The sequence below is a fragment of the Thunnus albacares genome, chromosome 14 (genome assembly GCF_914725855.1).
Source record: "Thunnus albacares chromosome 14, fThuAlb1.1, whole genome shotgun sequence".
NCBI classification, from domain to species: domain Eukaryota; kingdom Metazoa; phylum Chordata; class Actinopteri; order Scombriformes; family Scombridae; genus Thunnus; species Thunnus albacares.
Genome location: NC_058119.1, coordinates 27903030 through 27925225, shown reverse-complemented (window position 1 = coordinate 27925225; position 22196 = coordinate 27903030). Strand labels below are relative to the sequence as shown.

General features: G+C 38.2%; 1 protein-coding gene across 1 annotated transcript; it reads right to left on the bottom strand.

The window, feature by feature from the left end:
• Window positions 1–4149: 4149 nt before the first annotated feature.
• Window positions 4150–21853, bottom strand: LOC122997228 (high-affinity choline transporter 1-like). Its single transcript, XM_044373259.1, has 8 exons — window positions 21517–21853; window positions 20397–20510; window positions 17655–17810; window positions 12367–12515; window positions 10350–10493; window positions 8714–8867; window positions 7602–7819; window positions 4150–5720 (listed from the first exon to the last, which is right to left on the bottom strand). Exons 1-8 carry the CDS (start codon window positions 21698–21700, stop codon window positions 5169–5171), a joined length of 1671 nt encoding a protein of 556 aa, XP_044229194.1. The 5' UTR covers window positions 21701–21853; the 3' UTR covers window positions 4150–5168.
• Between the last annotated feature and the right edge of the window lie 343 nt (window positions 21854–22196).

Below are 22196 nucleotides of genomic sequence, written 5' to 3'. Positions count from 1 at the left end.
AAAAATAATTCATGCTTTTTTGTCCTCCCATCTTAATATTGTAATTCACTTTTCACAACCCTGAGTCGTTCTTCCGTGTCTCGGCTCCAGTTGGTCCAAAATGCGGCTGCCAGACTGCTAACTAATACACAATGTAGGACACACATCACACCAGTGTTGGACAACCTACATTGGTTACCAATAGAATGCATGAATTGATTTTTAAATTCTTTTAATTACCTATAATGCATCACACGGGCTGGCCCCGCTCTATATCTCTGAGTTATTGTGTCCCCTGGCCACAGTGAGATCACTGAGCTCTACTGATCAGTGCCTTCTGGCTGTCCCGAAATCTAGGCTGAGGACCAACGGTGACCATGCTTTCCACCTCCCACCCTCTGGAACCGTCGTCCCCTAGTAATAAAAAATGCAGAGTCAGTCAATAGTTTTAAGAAGCTCTTAAAAACTCACCTGTTTCATAATCACTTTATCTCGTAATGTGTGATTGCTCTCTGTGTCGCTTTCACTGTTTTTATTGTTGTAAATCTGACCTCCGTGTAGTTTTTATGGTTTTATTGTTTTTATATTGATATTATGTGTTGTTAAACTTTTTATTTGTTTTTCTGTTTTTTTTCTCTTTTATTCTATTTTATTTTTCTCTCAATTGTTTGCATTGTACAGCACCTTGTAACTCTGGTTTTGAAAGATGCTTTATAAATTAAGTTTACTTACTTACTAATAATTCTCTGAATTGTTAACAGCTCAGCTGTAATGGTGCATAACCTCTAACTGCTTAACTTGCAGTTTATGATTGATCTACACAGCGGACACTGTGCCTTTGACCTTTTAAGCTCCTTATAAGGAGTTAGGTATAATCATAAAGATGTAGGAGTGTAAATAGATGTTATATTTTCTGTAAATCACCCTGGATTAAGTATGTTGGTAGTGTATCATTTTACCCAGGTTTGGTGTGCTGTTGTACAACCAAACAGCCAGCAGGTGTCACTACGTCCTTGAGCTCAGTCCCTGCACAAATCTCTTATCCAGTCCCACACTGTACCTGTGACGGGTTCAAGAATCCTGCTAAAGAAAGTGAAACGGTAGAAGGTAGAAGATAGAAGAAGATAGAAGTAGAAGATCTAAGTCCTTGTTCAATGTAGAACAAAAACAAAATTCAACTTTCATGGTGTTTTTACTGGAGGCAGACACCAAACAGCTTCACTCCTCATATGACTTTTTTTTTATTTATCCCCTTTGTCAGCCACTTTCTATTACTGTAGATTAAATTCTGCACATTCCTCCTTTTTTACATAAACAGAGAGAAGAGAAACTTTAACAGACTTTCATCTATTTTAAAAGAAAATTGGCAATAAAGACATGGTGCAACTAATGCAGACACAACAGTAGCCACACGTTGTGCACACTCTCTTTTAAAACAGACATTTAAATGAGTATAATACTTCATCCATTCACAATTTCTGTCCACCATCTAACCCAAGGAACAGGAAGGTACTCAGATTATTGTTTTCATCCCAAGAATATACAGTATTTTCTGTGTTTATGTTTGAACAATATTGTGCCAAAACAATATAAGTCTTTAATAGTGCAGACATGGAGCAACATTAGTATTCATTTGGAGTGGTGTTTGTGTCCTGATGAACGTGTGTCCAATATTCAATCTCTTTTTCGTTCTGGTTTGATCTCCACCAACTCCCGAGGGAAATATCTGTCTCTTTAGCGGCTAAATGTTCCACTATGTTCACCAGCTAGTCGCTAACTTTGCTCATCTGCAAAAAAATGAAACTATGAGAGCAGTCAGAGTGAATCAAAACAAGAAAACCAAAAGAATGAGCTGAAAGAAGCTAAAAAGCTTCATAGAGATGAGGGGAATTTCAGAATAAACCTATAAAAATACTGATTAGCTCCTAATTCATTGGAAACGCAACATGAGGGAAAAGCTGTGGCCTTCAACTGAGTAAGACATGAATAAATTTAACAGCCTATAGTGTAGCTTCCACGCTCAAACCTGAATGGAGGTGTGCTCTACCACAAGACATCATGATGACTGTGGGCAGCGAACAAGCACACAAATTTGCAAAAAGGCAGGAGCCCTTAGTCAGTTATGCAGCACTGATTCTATTCCTTAAACTGACATTTGCCCTCTTCAGAGCTCCATGCAGCAAGAAGGCACAGCTTGAAGCTCTTCAGATGAATCAGGAGCTTAAAGCGGCTATAATCAATACTGTTAAAGTCAAGAAATCAATGCTGCATACCCGTCAAAGTGCTCCTTGGCTCTTTGCGAGTTTGTGTGCTTGTTCGCTGCCAACAAAAAGAAATAAAAATCCAGCAAAGCATAATCTGTTGTACAATTTCCAACACAAATATTGGAAATTTTATATAATACTAATCCTCACTACGCCGGTAGCCTACTGCATACTTGGATTGCTCAAACTCGTCACCAAACTAACCGTCAATCAGAGGACACAGGAAGCAGACAGAGCAGTGTCCTTTGAAACAATACTTGCTTGTGTAGTCTTATTATAGAAGACCTTTATCTCTATCTCTGTCCCAGGGTCCTTTTGTTCCACCAGAGCTGCTGGCACACCGACAAATCAGGAGTGAGATGTCACCTCATATAATATCACAAAGATATGTTGTTACTTGACTTAGAGTGACACGGACATCAGGAAGGAGGGACAGGGGGGACAGTCCGGACATCTGTCACAGCTCTGCATGCCACACAGTCCTGTGTTGAATTGTCAAGCAGAGGGAGGCTATTTTTGTGCATCATCATGAGCTGGGAGGGCATATGAAGTCAGATAGGCTTTAAACAAATGCAGGGTTTGATTACAAAACTGATTATATCCATGTTTGGTTATATATCCGTGCAGATTTTGATATTTGAAAAAACAGGAATACTTCTGTCATTACCATATAAATGTTATAAATGTTGTAATGACTTCAAATGCTAATATTAATCAGTGACGTGATAATCTACACTGGCAGTTGATAAAAGAGAGTGGGTATCTTATATTTGTAAATATTTTTTAAACAGTCTGCACGCCAAATTCTAGTATTTCAACCTGGGTGTATTTTTCCATTACGACTTAGTCATGATAACATTTTACTACCCTGATAAGGAAACGACACTGACGTTTTCTCTCCCTTCATCCATTCATTTTGAGTCACTGAACAAATCAAAGATCTTGGCTGTGACTGAGAGGCCTGGAACAAGGCCAACGTTTTACTTACCACCTCCGCTGTAGACATTAAGGACTTTGACCAAAAAAAAATCAAGGCAAGCCGCATAACCCTCCTACATCTTTAAAAAAAAAACCCTAACAGATATAATCTCAAACACTTGAGTATGAACACCAGTAAGCACAAAGTAGTCTACTAGAAATTTCTCTAGCTGTTACAGCAGGTCTGCAGCAATAAGCAACAAAAGGAGTCTCCATTTATAGTTTTTCTTTTATCATAGTGGCAGTCAGTGAAAACACTGTGTAATTTTATTTTTGGAATTTAGAAACTTAGACACAAACTATCTTTTCATGCATCACTCCAACATCTATCTACAATATCTACAACAAAGGTGGTGGGTATAATGTTACTATGACTAACAGTCATAATAAATGCATCTATGACAATAAGACCTAGGTTGAGAAAAAGTGGAATTTCATGGATCATTTAAGGTATTAAGGCAGGATGCTGCTCTACAAAGTTGCTGTGGTGATAAATTGAGAAAAAGTTTCATATGAAGCATTTAACTGGGATCTCTGCCATCTGGTGGTTACAATTTTCCCACATTAAAAGTGATGTAAAGGCCACATTGACCCTGACATGAAACCCGAAATATTTCAAGACAGTAAAACAATAATGTACAAGTAAAAAAAATAATCTAATGGCAAAGACAGGTGGTTTATTTTAAATTAAATGATTATATTACAAATTCCAGGTCACTGAAGCTCATTTGCTTCAGTGTAATCTGTTTTGCTCTGCCTTCATTACATCATAATTTAATCAGTTGGCCTTCAAGGAGAAATAGCCCATCGTTGGGCTGTTAAAGCAGCTCTGCTGATGTTTCTACGTATTCATTCAGCAGTGGTGCAGCATACTGAGAGGATTAACCACATGGATCATGGCAAAAAAAAAAGAAAATTTACACCAAGATTGAATAAAATGTTTTTATTTTAACATTGAGATTGTTTTCAACAATACTTTCATGTAACCAGTAATTGTTTTATATGCTGTAGCCTGCACTAAAATCAAGACTTTAAACAGTGTTCGAACAAATTTAAAATTGCCTTAACTGCTGGGCACAGAACAAAGGGCAGAAGGGTTCAGGGTCCCCCAAAGTCAGAATCTGTTTACCGTTACTGCTGTTAAAAGAGTACCCCACTGATTTAACATTGCATTCCTATAAAATTATCGGACACACAATGGACAGCTTTTAAAAGGATGGAAATGTAGCAGATTTCACACAGCTCCCTCTGGAGCCACAAAAGGTTTTATACAGCTTTTTTTTTTTTTTTCACATATGCAGTAGTACTCCCCAACACCAGCAAGCAGACTTTGATGATCACATTTTTTCCAACATAATATAGCTGCTTAGTGTACCTATTTTAAAGTTAACAGATGAATTTAAGAATGCTTTACAACAGAAAAAAAAACTCTGCTTTAAGAAAGAATAACCTGCACCACAAGTTTTTTTTTTTTTTATGGTTTACAATAATATTTCGTATAGTGTCTCATAGTATTGTGTATAATATGTGGAAGCTTTGAGAAGACCTTAAACTGCCCTTCCTTCACCTCCATGAACTAAATACTGAAGTTCAGATGTAGTTTTCAACCAACAGCAGCACTCTGGAGTTGAGGTTACAGTAAAGGGAAATGTTGCTAAAAAGACTAACTATGTCTTATACAGTAATCCGTCCATGCCTGAAAGTATCACTGCTGCATAAAATTGCAGAGAAAATGCTGAGCTCTTAAAACAAAGAGCATAGCTTTTATTTTTTTCCATTTATGCTATATATAAAAGTATACAAAAAATCAAAATATACTGTACTATAATTAAGTGTGTCATTACACATTGCATACATTTGTTTTTGAACCAGTATGTACATTTTAAAAATATATAAAAACTTATTTGAAATGAGGTTTCTTACTTAAATTGCATTCATAGCTCTTACCTAACATCTTGATTCTAACATTGGTTCGCACGCTTCATCGTTTTCATTTTGTTCTTTCAAGCTCTCGTCTTTAGTGTCGGATTTGGCGCCACCTTGTGTTTGTGCCGAGTTCAGAGCTTTCACTTTAAAAACATCCCATTTCTCAGGAATAAGGCCTTTGCTGAAGAGCAGAGACGCCAGATAGGAGAACAACAAGATGGCCGCCACAGCAGAGAGCATGCAGATGGTTCTGATTGGGGAACGCTGGATGTAAACATCATTTACAAGGACGCATCCTGGGAATCGGATGATGGGCGGTATCCCCAGCAGCGGCTCACCGCACAGCACCCTCAACAGCACGCCCACGATGCAGCCCAGAACTGCCCCGTAAGCGTTGGAGACTTTGAAGAAGAGGACGCAGATGAGCTGAGGGAGCATGAGGGTGTAGGTGAGGTCAGATCGAAGCATCCAGATCATCAGGACGCTGTTGTCCAGGAAGGTGAGAGACGTGCCGGCCAGCCCAACCACCACCACCGACACCCGGATCACCCACTGGATCTCCTGCTCTGATGCCTGGAGAGAAGACCCGTCTTTTTTCAGTGACATAATAAAGTAATTTTAAAGAGTCCGGAGACATGCGCACATCTTCTGCATTGGCTCAATACATAACCATTTAACAGTTAATACTGCTAGAAGTGTTTTTAAAATGTTGTGCATATAATGTTGTAATAATAATAATAATAAACTTTATATATACAACACCTTCCAAAACAGTTACAAAATGTTTTACATGGGTACATTTTAGCACAACCAAATAAAAGTATAAAAGTTCAGAAAATTAGGGAAATTTTAGTGATTTTTACTAAAATTGTTAATGCATACATCAAAAAATACACTTACATCTTTGTCCTGATATGGCTGGTGATTTTCTATATTTTTCTTATTGTCAACAAATCTCATGTGCAGAGCCATACCAACAATGAACTGATCAGGCTTTGAACACAATACTTAATAAACTACTTAGTAAGCAGATTAATTCATTTTTGGTTTGGCTCTGCATGTGACATTTGTTGACAATAAGAAAAATATAGAAAATTGCCAGCCTTAACCTTTAACAGTTATCTGTGTGATCTTTGTTCCTGAGTTCAAAGTATCTTCACTGATAACAACAATAATAATAATAATAATAATAATAATTCACTGATAATGAACAGCAGATTAGAATATGAATATACCTGTTGGGACTTGTGCTGCTGACCCAGTGACATAATGGATCAGGGACTAAGAGGATTGTGGTTTTAAGTCTCGCTTGTGCACCTGCTTCTAAACCAGCTGAGCCATCAGGTCTTTCTGAGCTGCATCAGCTCTCACACAGAGAATAATTAAATATGAAGTATCAGATGAGAATGTTTGCTGATCAGATTCATAATTCATAATTACAAATATGAATTATTTGAGTTTCCATGCAGTACTTTTTGAGTTTCGGAAAGTGTTTTAGTCTACACATCCATCCAGGTGAATTTTCTGCAGATTCTTCCATCAGTCTGTTCTTTCTCTCAGTGTTTGTCTGTGCTCATTGCTACAGAACATGCAGTACTGTACAGTACCGGTGTTATTAGAGCCAAGCCACAGAGTGTGCAGAGAGAGAAGGTTGGGGCGGGTGGACGGGGCAACTAAATGTCAGACTTAGACACGAGAGACTGCTGTTTGTTTCTTTTTCCTACTGACACTTGGTTTCTGTTAACCATGACTGCAATCAATCTGTTAACCGAGAGTTTGTTACTGCAACCATGATGATGATGAAGGTCCCCTAAACTAACTGAAGTAGTAATTTTAATCCAAACTATGATCTTTTCCAAACCAAGTTGTTTTTGTGCCGAAACCTAACAAGTCATATCATAAAAACGTATTTATTTGACAAACAGTGTTGTCTTGTTGATAAGGGGCGATCTGTTTAGTGAAGTTAAAGTCGAAAATTCACATTTAAGACTTAAGTAGGGCTGCAACTAACGATTATTTTCACTATTGATTCATCTGCTGATTACTTTTTCCATCAATCGTTCGCTCTATAAAACATCAGACAACCTTGAAAAATGTCCACAACAATATCCTAGAGCAAACAGTGACATCATTAAATGTGTTGTTTTGTCCAATAAACAGTCCAAAACCCCAAAATATTTTATTTACTACAGTGTAAGACCAAGAAAGGCAACAAATTCAGCAAATTAGAGCCATCAGATCTTTGGCATTTTTGCTTGAAAATAGTTGTAGATTAATACTCTTTCAATCGACTAATTTTTGCAGCTCTAGACTTAAGATTAAATATCTTGTAGAAGTTACAAAACTACCAACTGTGATGGTTTAACTGGGTCAGATGACTGAATGTTTGAGTAAAAACACTCTTTGTCTTGTACGTTTGAGGAGGGTTTTCACCTCTCCTGTCTTCTTCCTCACCTGGGGCCTCAGGATGTTCTTGTAGATGTTGGAGGTGAAGATGGAGGCCGCAGACAGCAAGGCAGAGTCAGTCGATGACATCACAGCGGCTGCCACGGCCCCGATCCCAATAATAGAGATGTAGGTTGGGGTGAGATATTGCAGGACGATAGGCAGGATGAGACCCGTATCCCCACGTTCAAATGGAGACGGAGAACCATAAGTGGTCAAGTTCCAGTCTGAGGAACACAAAGACAGTTTGACGGACAGCCGAAAAACAGCAGCACAAACGTACAGATATGCATGAATAATGTCACAAATTACAAGTTCAATTCCTTTCAGTTCTTCATGCTCGCTTGTAAGTTTCACCAGCAATTATTAACTTATATCTTTGAATTTCTGGACGTATAAATCTTAATTACAAAGAGGAAGCGCAAATGACACTGACATGACATTTTTCCTGGTTTCCTCATTGTCATTGTGTTGTTCTGCCTCTGACTTTCACTTCTTTCTTTTTTTTTTGCATTTAAAATTTCTCACATTCTGTTCACACTATAATGTGAATGAATTAAATTTGATTAACTTTGATTAACACTGAAAAACAGCACCACAGATGTAAACTATAAAATGTGATTTAGTTCACTATAGAGTAACCTGGAAAAAAAAAATAGATATTAATTTTCTAAAATGTTGGTCTCCAATAGCAACAGCGGAGTATGTGGTGCAGTTACATGAGATACAAAAGCAGCAGTATGTACAGTACCCGTATGTAAAAGAATGCAGAGACTTAAATGCAATATTTTCTAATTTTAATCACTAGAAAACATATGAGCCAATTGGAAGTGTCAAATTTTTTTTTTAAAAACCTAGCGGCGTGGTTATGTTTGTTCCAGAGGAAGAGCTTTTGCCGCCTCTTGTTTAGCTTTGGCATAAAACACCACAGACTTGCTGGTTAAGCATATATGATCTGCAGTACATTTACACTGTATTACAAAACTTCTTTTGGTACTGAAGTGAAAATCATTCTCTCGCTGCCATTTCAAACCATCATCCCTGTTGCGTCTTTTTTTTTTTTTTCCAGCCCTGAGCAAATTTAAACTTTCTGGTTAATTCTATGACGGTATGAGTCACACCTGTTGATGCAGCCACTGCACCGAGGAGTATGGGAGGGATGCCTAATGTGGGAACGATGAACGCAGCAGTGAAACACGTGATCTTGGCTGTAGCTGAGGAGGAGGCTGACAGCGTCCTCTGGTGGAAATTCTGAAGCCCCAAGTTCCCCAAACCCTTTAAAGGAAAGAAGAAAGAAGAACGGAAATCAAGACATAAAAGGAGGAAAATCTGGAACAGTTTTTCTGATGCAATGACAAATCAAAAGCAAATTTTACAACGTATCCCATTCAAAGCTTCATCATCAGGTTATCTATATTAACGTTGTTTTCTATTACTTTATATTTGTATGTGTAATAATGTGATTATGTTTTTCTTGTGTCATTCAAAATGAGCAAGAGACAAGTCACTTCTGACTACCATCTTTCTTTGCTTCCTGTTCCTGCACAGCATCTATATACTGACTTACTGTTAGTCACAGTGACTAATGCTTGTGTTTCGATCAAAAGATGATGTACAACATGTTAATTAGTGAGATTTAGAAGGGTTAGTGGGTGTATTTTTGAGAGAGATGAGCTAGCTGTTTCCCCCTGCTTCTAGTCTTGACGCTAAGCTAAGCTAATTGGCTCCCGGCTTCGTACTTTAACATATAGACATGAAAGTGAAACTGATCCTCTTATCTAACTTAAACTGTGTTTTCATTTTGCAGCAGACCAAATGTTTTTTGATCCAGATTAACAAAAGTGTTTTAGGGTTCTGGAAATACCTTCAAAACTGTGGTACTGTTGTTGAACCACCTTAGTTTGAGAAAAATCATCAGGGATTTATCTTTTAATAGTCATCTCTGTGACCTAAATTTAACAGAACATGAGAGGCTCAAACTGGAGCAGCTCAAAAACGCTTACCTCAAAAACTCCACCTCCTCATATGGAGCTCTCACATACAGTATACAGTATACAAATATATATATAGTACTTCAACCAAGCTTATTAACAGATTCAGCAAGAGCATGCATCTATACAGTAAACAACAGTTTTGCAAATATTGGGAGTGGATTCATTAAGATAAAACAGCTGGTGACGCTTTTTTTCCAGGCAGGGCCATTAAACCATTTCAGAGGAAGCCAATGCAGCAATATGATGTAATTAAAAGACTGCCATTCAAACCTCAAATGCTGGAAAATGTATGAAATGTAGTAAAACATGATGGAAATATGTATTAATAAGAAGAGCGTTACAGTCTCCTCATCGCTCCACACAGATCTGATGCACCTAGCGTTTCATGACTTGACAGCAGCTGTCAAAGTTCCATTTTGCAACTACTTCATGAATTTTTTTTTTTTTTTTCTGCAAGTACTATGCAAACAGGAACCCTAAGGGAGCATGTTCACATATCACCTACTTGCGCAACACAGATCACAGTCAAATGAAACAGAAAAAAGGATATCATTAGCAAAAAGCAGAGATGCCAACTTCACAGTTGGATACTCCCCAGACCATGTCCGGAACATGATAAACTGTCCGTGAATTCAAATAAACAGTGAGGGAGGTTGGAGGAGAAAATCCTTATTGGAGGCCTTAAACAAGCTTCGTCATGAACAAACTGTGTGTGATATTAGGTTAGGTTTTCTAGTTTCCATGAGAACCCTTCCAGCCTTACCAGCAGTAAAAAGTTATCGATCCACCTCCAGGCTCTGTCTGCCTCCAGAGTCCCGACCCACGGAGACTGAAAGGTGTAGTTGTAAGCCGTCTCAGTGATGTCCACCACAGCAGGGCACATGAGGGCGAAGGGGACACACAGCCACTAAGAAAAACAATGACCTTTAGTGAACTACAGTACACTGACACCCAAGGAAGAATGTTAGCAGACAGGCGTCTCTCACTGAGGATATATTAAAGGGGTCTGAGACACTTATCTTCACAGAGGACCTCAGGTAAGACCAGCAATAGCAAGTGGTGTTCATTTGAATTAATCTTCTTTAAACCTGTATGAACTGATTTTTTTGTTCACTTGTTCTCAGCAGAAAACAAGTAGTGAACACAACACTGACATATGTTGAACTTGCTGGCAAACAGTTGCTTATTTCCACATCTGGCAGTTTAAGTTATAATCTCGAGCTTTCATTTAAATAAATGTCTGTTAAGCCCCTATCTATCACCGAATGAGGTAACACAATAGTGACTAAGCCTTTGCATTTGCTGTAGTATGATTATTACAAACCAGATGTCTACGACGACTTTCCCGCCATGCATTCAAATGAGCAGAGCTGACGCAACAGACTCACTCTTCATTCACTTGTGTGTGAAGCGGCTTATCTTTTTTTTTTATCTAAAAGCTTTTTTCTTAATAGCTTTTTTACAGTAACTGTCTCTCCTGTGCTGCACGCACAGAGGGCTGAGCCTCGCCCCTGGGTGCTCCTCAGAGCAGAGGAGAAGAGACAAAGTAGCGCAGCCATAAATGACAGCAAAACACAGTAGAGACTCTGACACTGAGCTGAAATGAAAGGAGTGCACATAAATTAGGTAAATAATCACAAATGATCAGTCTCTGCTGCGTTTTGCTGTCATTTATGGTCTTGCCATATCCTCTCCTCTCCTCTCCACTCGTGTTTTAGCGAGGGCTGCACACACACAGAAGGAGCAGAGGACAGTGAACCAGGTGATGTACTTGAGTTGACGACAACTACACTCGCTATGTTACCGTAAGTGCAATGAAAGCTTCACAAGTAAAAAGCCAATAAGAGTAATTTATTAATGTTATCCGTACAAAAGAACAACACACCTGCAATTTCCACTTATCGCCATATGGTGCCGCTAAAGAGACCGAAACAGAGATCTTTGAGATTATTACTTTAAGGAGCAACATTATCATTCATTTGGAGTTTGTTTCTGTCCACCTACTGAATGCAAGTCCAATATTCACTCTCTTTTAACTCTGTTTATACTCTCTACCAACTCCTGAGGGAAATATCTGGCTCTTTAGCTGCTAAATGCTCCACTATGTTCACTCGCTAGTCTACAGCTAACTGCGTTTGTTTGGTGCTGAGCAGATAGTTTACAGCGGGTCTTTTTACAGAGCTTTTTCTCTGAAAACAGCTGCCTGCTGCAGCTCAAAACGATGCTATGAGAGCTCTGAGAGTGAATCAAAACAGTAAAGTTGCAGCCAGAGAGCTAAACAATAAGCTGAAACTCGCTATAAAGCTCCGTAAAGCCGAGGGGAACCTGCAGAGTTGCTGATAATTCCCTGTAGGTTCATCACTATGAGCCACGTCTCTGACATTACAGATTGTGATTTAATTGTCATAAGAAATTTACTCCAAAATGAGTTCAAAATGCCAAAATTTAAAATTACATTTAAAACTAAATCCATGATTAAAACTGAAGTAGCTAAAGCTGCTAACATAAATCTTTAAAGGAACGGGTCAGCATTTTTGGAAATGCATTTATTCACTTTCTTGCCAAAAGTGAGATGTGATTGATACAATTTTCGTGTCTCTGCTTTAATTATGTAGCTAAAGCCTTGAAATAAAGACTGGAAGCAGGGGGACACAGCTAGCCCAGCTCTCTCTGAAGTACAAAAATATGCAAAACCTCTGAAGTGCACTTTTAATGGATCGGTCCATGACCCCCAAGACAGGTAGGTAATAAATTAGGAAGCAGGAATAGCAATAACTCACCAAGCTGATGAATATGAGGATGAGCTGTATAATGTCTGTGTAAGCCACAGAGTAGAGACCTCCCATTAGTGTGTAGGTGATGGCCACAGCAGCTGAGATCCAGATGCTCACAGTGTAGGACAAATCCAGGATCACACTCATGGTAACACCTGTTAAATCCATATAAATTTTTGTTTTATACATACTGTCTATATACATACTGTATTTACACTTTTGAGTTACTTGTCAGAATGTTAAATTCTAATGTTTACGTTCTTTGATTGGACCTGATAACTTGCAGTTGATCAGTTTATTCGTATCATCTTTCACCAATATATGACTTTTGACCATCATGTTACTAAACTCGTCTAGTCCTGTTTTCTTCAGCTAAGAAATATCACAAAAAATCAGATGTATCTTGTCTTCTACAGATCTCAAACTATTAATTCATACTTTCATTTTCTCCTGTCTAGATTATTATAATTCCCTTTACATGTGCCTCAGTCAAGCTGCTCTAAATCGTTGGTACAGTTGGTTCAAAATGCAGCTGCCAGGCTATTACCTAGAACTAGCTGTAGGTCCCATATTACTCCTGTTCTCGCATCCCTCCACTGGCTTCCCATAATATCCAGAATAAACTACAAGATCCTGTTGATAACATACATGGCACTGTCTGACCTTGCCCCCGGTTATTTTTTCTGATTCCTCATTCCATTCCGATCCTCAAATCTCAGCCTTTTATTCATCCCTCGCTCCAACTGCAAAACAAAAGGCGACCGCGCCTTCGCAGTTTTAGCCCCAACCCTCTGGAATCATCTTCCCCAATCACATCACATTTGCTTATCATATCACATTTGCCAAATCTCTGACCTGTTTTAAGTGGCTTGTAAAAACCCATCTTTATTGGTAAGTCTTTTTATAGATCTCCATCCCTGTCGTATGTTTTGGTCCATTTTAGTTTGGTCTGTTTCTCATTGTGCTGTGTTTTATATTGTAATTTATTTTACTTTGTTTGTTTGTTTATTCGTTTTTGGGGTTTTTTTGTGTGTGTGTGTGTGAAGCACTTTGTAATTGTGTGTTTTAAAAAGTGCTATATATCATAAATAAAGCTTTACTTACTTACTTACCTTCACCACTGTGTTACTAAGACCAAAAAAATACTAAACACTAAGAAAAAATTCACAAAACTTTTTATTATTAAAGAAAAAGGCTGGTGATTTTCTATATTTTTATAGAATTTAGTACTGTTTGTGTATGCAAAGTCTGATATATCTTATTCCTCTGTGCCATAGACCTCTGTTGTTTTTCAAAACTACAGCCACATCACTGTGCTGGGTGAAATGTACCTTTACCCTGAAGACTACAGTTACAGTAGGTTGTTTTTAGAAACTGCTCCAAACACTAATAACAGTGACATTTTCAGTCTCCTGTACAGCAGACGCCACTGAGCATGTGCGGGAATGCAGTTCCATTAACAGAGCTTTATTAGCGTGTTGTGCAACATATCACAACCTTTGTACTACACTGTAAATTTCTCAAAGAACTTCAGTGCAAAGTCAAGAGATTGTGATATAAAACAGAACAAGCTACCAAAGCTGTGAGAAGAGAACTGCATTCCCAAACATGCTCAGCGACAGCTGCATTACACAGAACTACTCTCCGGAGACTGAAAACGTGATCGCAGTTATTAGTCCTTGGAACCATTTCTCAAAAAACTAACGTGACCAAACTCTCAAAGGAACGTATCACCCAGTGCAGCAGTGTGACTCATTGATGTGTTTTTAATACTTTTTGGACAACAACGGACAGAGGAATAAGATATATCAGGCTTTGGATACACACACACACAATACTTGTTAGTGGATCAGTTCATTGTTGGTTTGGCTTCGCACATGAGATTTGTTGACAATAAGAAAAAATATATTAAATCACCAGCCTTATCCTTTCAGATAAGATCATGTAAGATAGATGGTTATTCATCCTTGTGGGAATGTCAACACTCAACAAAAGAACAAACCCTGCTTTGTATTCTTATTGGGACATTTGGCCAAAACCAAACTCTTGTTACAGGTACGTTATTATACCGTTTCAAGTATTGTGTGGGTGAAACAGGATTGAGTTAGCCATCTCTGTTTGCCAAGGGAAGGTTGGCTTAAAGCTTAATACTACTACAATACCACTGCTCTTTTTCAGCAGTAGTATTGTTAAATTATCACAGATCACACTTTGGACATGCACTATGGAATCACAGACATCTGCTGCTGGCCACTAAGTTGAGCTTAAAATTGTGTAAGGGCACTTCATTAGCATTGTTGAGCGTAAGAGTCGCGGCATTCAGTCTCATTTTCCAGATTTTGCCAGCAGGGGTCGAATTTAAGCCTGTTATCTTTTGTTTACTACACTATACTGTACTATACTATACTATTAATGGCACTGCCATATTAATGCTATCAATGAAAGAGATTTGCATTTATTTATTTAGCTTCATATTACAGTCAGTGAGCCAGTAAGGGCTTAATTTCTTACTTGTAAGAGGTTAAATACACGGTGTGATGGACTCACTTCAGTGTGGTGTGTACATAGGCCACACCGTAGTGCATATCTAATGGCCATCTACCATGAAAATCAATGATCCGAGACAACTTGACTTATTCTGGCACAGGTTACAGGCAGGTCTGAGGGAAACAGTAGTATCAGTGACCAACCCTGCATTCACCTGAAAGTAAGGTCAAATGTGTTTACATTACTGAAGTGATTGGCTCAGAAAGATTACTGCAAGTCTTTTATATGCCGCTTTCCCTTATCACTGTTCAGTCTTGAAGGCTCCAGGAAACGTAGGAGTTACTACACTCCCGCTCTAACTAGTTATCTACCAGGTGAATAATGGCTCCTTTTTACACTCACTCCACTTGCCTAAGCTTTAATGAATGTTGAAATGTTGAGCTTATGTTAATGTAAACTCATCCTGCAGCTGCCTAACAGTAAAAACCCTCCAACGGTATAATGTAACACCTATAATTAGATTTTGATAAGTTTCCAGTTGTGTTTTGTTCACATTTGATAGTGGTGTATATAACCGTGAATAAATGTGAATTGATTCATGCAGCAAGGAGCCAATCAAAAACCAGCTTTAGCTAGTGAATTGTAAACTAGATCTGGACATTTTCCATTAGAAAAGAGCATGAGTGTGATTTTACATTGCCTTCACTCGATGTGGTGAATACACTACTTGGTTTCTTGTAACAGAAACTTGTCACTTGTTTAGCTTTTGAAGAATCCTTTACACCCAGATGAAAGAGTTTGTTGAGACTCTTATTATTAGTATAGATATACTAATAAAATTAACACAATACAGCAGAAGCCAAAGCTACATGACTTCTGAATTACTGATTTGATGTAAGATGAATACACGTGTTGTATCATACATTGACCTTTTAATACAGCCCCACTGATACTGGTGTTAACATTTGAGTTTTAAATATCAGATCAACAGATACTATTTTTTAAATATAACATAAACAGACATTTTTGATTATTAAATTTGTGTTTATGAAGAATTGTGACCAAGATATCTGCGCTAAAATAATATTGGCCTGGAAAATCAAAAACAGCAAATTATATAATAATATAAGAATTTAGATTACACTTCAAGAGTTGCTTCAACTTTAAATTTAGCACTGCGACGATTAGTTGATTAATCGATCAACAGATAATCAATCTGCAACTGTTTAGTCAAATCAATTGTTTCAGTCATTTTTCAAGCAAAAATGCAAAAAAATCTCTGGTTCAAACTTCTTGGATGTGAAGATTTCGGGGTTTTTTTCAACATAAATAACAGTCATTTGAAAATGTTTAGGTTCGAGACTGTCAGTCAGGTAAAACAAACAAATTGTAGGCAGCACAGGGCTCTATAAAATTGTGAATGGCATTTTTCACGATTTTTTAACATTTCATAGACCAAATGATGAATCGGTTAATCAAGGATATAATATTCGGATTAATCGATAATGAAAATAGCTGTTAGTTGCAGCCCTATTTAAATTCTTAGATTTTCCATCATTGCAAAGGTCAAATCTGCAGCATCTGTGCAGTAAATCCAAGCGAGTAACTCGCAGTCTGAAAAGTGAAGCAAATGCGGAAGTGCCTTAAACCTGCATTCTTTCGAATGGCCAGTAGGGGGCGACTCCACTGGTTGCAAAAAGAAGTCCGATTGTATGGAAGTGTATGGGAAAATGACCCTACTTCTCACTTGATTTATTACCTCGGTGAACACTTTCCTAATGAATTTATGGTCTCAATCGCTAGTTTCAAGTGTTCTTCAATACATCATGATATGGTCGTAAATTATGGTCCCATTTAGAGTAAAAGAGATGATAAAGCAGGGTATGCTTTAGGGCGTTGCCATGTTGTGATTGACAAGTCGCTACCAACGTGACAACATTGATTACGTACTGTAATCATGGTGTAACCCCAGATTCACGGAGTATAGGTGTAGCTGCTGCTATTTCTCAGTGTGTTTTCAGTTCATGAAAGTTAACTGTAACATTTTGGTCACCTAAAAAAGTCTTGTTCAGTGCTTCGTTGTACTAAAAGACCCTCTAAGGAGTCAGCTTTTCATTTTGTTTTAATGGTTTTAAGACTGTTTTTCGTTAGCGAAAATTAGCATTAGCATTAGCATTATCACAGTTAAACATAGACTGTAAATGCACCGTGCTAACCGGTACTAACCAAGCTAGAAGCTAGCGCTAGGGTCAGCTCCACCCTCTTGTCCAAATATGGTCACTTCTGGTTATAAAAGTCAAAGTTGGTCAAATCGCCAAACTCAAGGCTTTAAAACAGCAGTCCACAAACCAATGGGTGACGTCACAGTGGTTACATCCATATTTTTTTTACAGTCTATGAGTAAAACTAAAACATGCTGCTTAAATCTGACTTGTTGCAGACAGAAGGAAAGCGATTAGAAAAGAGATCCAATACAAGTTATCTGCATTTGTTTACCTCAGTGTTTAATTATGTTAATGCAGTGTGTTTGTTTTACCACCATATAACTGTCTCAAGCCCATCAGCCACGTGGCCGTTCATGTGATTTAAGGTCTTGTTCCCTTTGGAGTTATTTCAGACCAACTGTACAATTAGACAAAGGCTTGTGTTTCACTCAACACTTTAGCAAAGAGCTGCGATCAACAGCTGCTCCGCTGCCAGTCAACATACAAGGATCAAGTGCATCGCACACACACACACACACACACACACACACACACACACACACACACAAACATTGAAAGTGTTACATATAGAAACATTCTTACCTAATCCTATGAGTGTTCCTGTCACCCACATAACCTCTGATACGAGTGAAGCCATTGACAGAGCAGCCGTCGGCACTTTTCCATATTTGATCTGGAAAGGATCCATCATGGTGACATACTTATTGTTTCGCATCGGCTCAGCAAAGAACAGGCCACCTCAATGATGGAAAAGGAAAACAGACAGATTTAGATTTATTAGGTAACAGTTATTTGTCATTTTTTTTAAAGTATCAAAGGCATTAGGGTCAACATCCAGCTTTTGAACAAGAAAATCAGTTTGATTAACCAGATTCATAACTTATAGCAGTACAAAATTATATTTAGATAACCTATTTAAATATTCCTCTCTAAATTTTCCCCTTAGTAGCTGCAGTTAGATAAAACGTTTTTTGTTTTCATCAGGAAATTGTGCAACAGAAGTGGTAAGCCACTCAAATCCTTACTCATCTTGTCTCATGATCACTGCTTCTGTTCTTTTTCCCTTAATGTTACTGTTTTATTTCCTAAAACACAAAAAATCCAGAATAAACCACTGCATGAAACACTGGCTATTAGGCAGACATAAAATCTGCAGCCACAGTCAAATATTTTTTTCACTGCCACGAAAGCAGAACCACATTCATGTCAGCTTTCATCTGGGTGTAAGAGGATAAATCTTTCTGTCTCATGTGACTTTCATGTGGAGGAGGAATGTTGGTTTTTCTGTACTAATCTCCACATATAAGGAAGTTGTGAAACCTGTGGTGTTGTCATTCATCAAAACAAAAAACAGAGTGTATTCATAATCAGGAAAAAAAAAAATCATTTACACCCTTAAGCATTACAAATTAGTGACTGGTTCATTCACAATGACTTTCTTTGAACCTGTCTTGTCTCCTTCTACTTCAGGACATGTTGTCCTACATTTCCCTGGAGGCATTTCAGCAGTTTCCAGAGAGAGGGAATCCATAAACTATAAACATTAAGTATTGGTAGTGTAGGTCAGACTTTCCAGTGAAAATAGAAAGATAACAATGCCTTAATACTCCAATAACAAAAACAAAATACCAAGAAAACCACACCTTTGCATGCTAACACCAACTAATCCACCATTATGGAAGCTGTGCCTGCCCTGAAATTTGGTTCAGACATACAGGACCCTCTGACTGTTCATGTAGTACAACTAAAATGCAAAAACCTAGACACTTTAGCAGCTCTGAGACTGTACTTTAAGAACTAAAGCTAACATTTTAACATTCTAACATTATGCCAACACACAAAATATGATACCATACTATCTGTTCCAGGTTTGAACGTTCAGCTCAGAGCACAGCTAAGGCTGTCAAAGTCCAGCTAAGGAGTTGTGCTGGGTCTGATAGTGTAGAGCTGAGTCTGGCAAACTAAATCTAAGATAACCTAAAATAGCCACTGTACAGTGGATAAACTATAGACTGATTGAGATAAACACGTGATGTTGCCAAAGGGAGACATTGACAAATGACCTATTTGGTGAAATGACACATTGCCAATACCATTTCTTGGTTAAGGTTTGATTTGGTTTGGTTTTGATAATACTTTGTTGAGGTTAGGTGAAGATTATAGTTAAAAGATGCCATCTTTGACTGTTGTTAGGACGCTCTTTTAATCCAGACACCCACCCTACAACATCCTCCTACAACAATGTCATGCTACTTGTGCCCCTGGCTATAGCGCTCAAGCCTGGTCACAAGATACTTTTCTTCTATGTTTTGACTCGGACTTGTCAGTATCTCTACCTCCAGTCTCAAGTATTACAATGTTTGGCTTCAGTCTAGTCCAGTCTCTTTCTGCTCATGTAGCAAACTGCAGAGGCTGTCCTTAAATGCCACGTGCACTGCTCTGTCATTTACAAGGGTAGGTAATACTCATGCTCCATAGTGTGTTGTTGCCATGCAACCACAAAGCACCCTGACTTTATATGTGTACTTTTATGCATACGTGGAAAGATATCACACTGTCATGGTAACCTTGTGACATTGTGCAAGATTATTTTGCTTATAATTGTTTTTCTTCCTTAAATAAAGCCACATTTGTTTCCTGTTCCTGTCACATGTTAGCATTTTCTTAATCCAAGGCACAGTGCTTAGAGATATCATAGTTGACTCTCAATATTTACCCTCCTGTTGTGTTGAAAAAACACAACGTCCATTATTTTATAAGTCAAATTATTCTCCACGTGATGAGCACATTGTGAGAGTTTGCTTAGTGTACATGTATTTCCTGCTCTGTTCACACATGCTGCTGGTTTCACTGTCGTGTTGATAGATACGAAAAACATAAGGGTGTTATGAGTAACCATAAGTCTCAGAAGCTCACAGAGGAAGCCACACAGAAACCTCCCTAAACTTCAAAGCCGGTTGTGCCCTACATCAACCCTAAATCAAGTTGAGTGTCAAGCAACCCAGTTGGTTAATCCAACTACAATCAGGAGGCAGATACAAAAAGAGAGAATAAATAAAATACCAAAACATTACACAAGTTGTACATAATACAACATACAACATCCTCAAATGACATCCATTCACGTTCGCCTACATTCAGAAGCTCAGCCTTCAGTCTGATATTTTAACGGCTGTTGTGTGTTGTGTAATAAGCGTTACTGACTCATGGGGCTGCCAGTTTGGCTGTACACTTTTTCTTTAACTCACACAACCCTAAGTGGAAATAAACTCAATGACCTTGCGTTGTCCAGGTCTACCTGTTACTGTTAAGAGGAAATCTCACCAATGATGAAACACAAGGTCGCTGCAATTGGCATGACAGCCCAGATCAGTCCCATGGAGGGGTTGTAGACTGCCTCTGCTGTTCCCACAATGAATCCTCCTCCAACCCACGTAGCTGTATGACACACACGCACACACACACACACACAAATTCACACACAGGCAGAGGACAGTAGCAGGCAGACTGGCTGCCAGACTTGCACCTGCCTGTAACCTGATAACTGAAGACTAGCCTGTCTACTGTAACTTTAACAGGAAATTAAATTTAAATAGGAATTTATTGTAAATTTAATGACCAATTACTTTAAAACATCCATGTCCTGGAGGCTGTTTTACCGTGAGATCTGGAACAACTGATTTGGGCTGAGAGTCATTATCATAAAATATGAAAGAAGTGGACATGCTCTGCAACAATTCAATGACTAGTCTCGTTTTATATCTATGTACTGACGCAGCTTATTTCAAACCATATCAAGTTCCTGTTTTTTTTAACAGCTTCCTGTTTTTTGAACAGTTTCTCCTGTTTTCTGTCTTTGTGCATGAAAAAATAATTCTGTTGATTACTTCCTGTGTATACTGAGTCTTCACCATCTGTTATCAGGCTATTGGCAGATTAAACATAGGCTATATATAATATATAAAGATACATACATATATAAATATATAAATATATATATATAGATAGATAGATAGGTAGATATATAGATAGATCGATAGATAGATAGATAGATATACAGATATACAGATAGACATACAGATAGATTCATACATACATATATACAACATTTCTAGAAATAAAAATGAAATTAAAATGTTGGTTTGTAATTTGGCACGTTAGAAGACGGTGGTTGTCCATCTGATGAAATAGGTGAAAATGTGAAAGTGAAAGTGCTGATCTATTTCATTTGAAACTCATTTCATTTCATTTGAATATTTCAAAAGAAAATGGTTTGATATTAACTAGAGCGCAGACATACACCGAGAAACTGGTGGAAAACGGCTATGACGTCAGCAGAATACCAGACGCAGATCTTTCCAGAAAGCGAATTAAAAAAAAAAAGCCAAATGATTATTCTTCCATCATTCAGACGACCTTGTCCCCGGTTACCGCGGATACTCGCCTGTCATGGTGAAGATGCCGACCACCAGGTTGATGCCCCGGTTTCCCAGCAGAGCCATCTCGGTCTTATCCCCTTGGCCCATCTTGGCTTCCCTTTTCGATTTGAAAGAGGCCCAAATACCGATCCCGAGGACCAGCAGGTAAAAGAACATCATCACGGTCACTCCGGGGACGTTGAGAGCCATGATGGAGCTGAAGGAGTCCGACTGAAGGACCGAGCGTCTGCCGGGCTGCCTGGATGACACAACACATCCCTCCCTGCTGCTGCATCAACACAGTCATGGAAGAAATGCGCTGAAGCTCAGTGGAGGCGCCTGGAACTGCACATAATCCGCAGCATTGAACCACCCATACACCAGAATATTAGATTAAATAAAATTGTTTGTTGTTTTTATTTTCGTTTATATATATAAAACATTTCCCATTTGGTTCCAAGCTCGGAATAACCCTCTATGGGCTTCCGGGGCAAATAACAACCGTGGGCCTCCGTGTTTCTGCTACCGTCTGTGTATTGTGTATGCATTAATAATAATAATTATTGGCAATCAGTTGGTGGTATTTTGATTTAGAAAAAAGATATCTAGGAATATTCACCATGGTAAAGTTATTATGTTTAAGTTTTATGATAATTTAATAATATTAAATTAAACCCTGTTGTTCAAGGTCAAGGTCACTTTTATT

Excerpts from the sequence above, each read along its gene's own strand:
- LOC122997228 (XM_044373259.1), bottom strand. The coding sequence starts at position 21,700 with ATGGCTCTCAACGTCCCCGGAGTGACCGTGATGATGTTCTTTTACCTG. Across the intron at positions 8,868-10,349 it reads TCGATAACTTTTTACTGCTG|GGTTTGGGGAACTTGGGGCT; the intron begins GTAAGGCTGGAA and ends TTTCCTTTAAAG. Across the intron at positions 7,820-8,713 it reads TGCAGTGGCTGCATCAACAG|ACTGGAACTTGACCACTTAT; the intron begins GTGTGACTCATA and ends TGTGTTCCTCAG.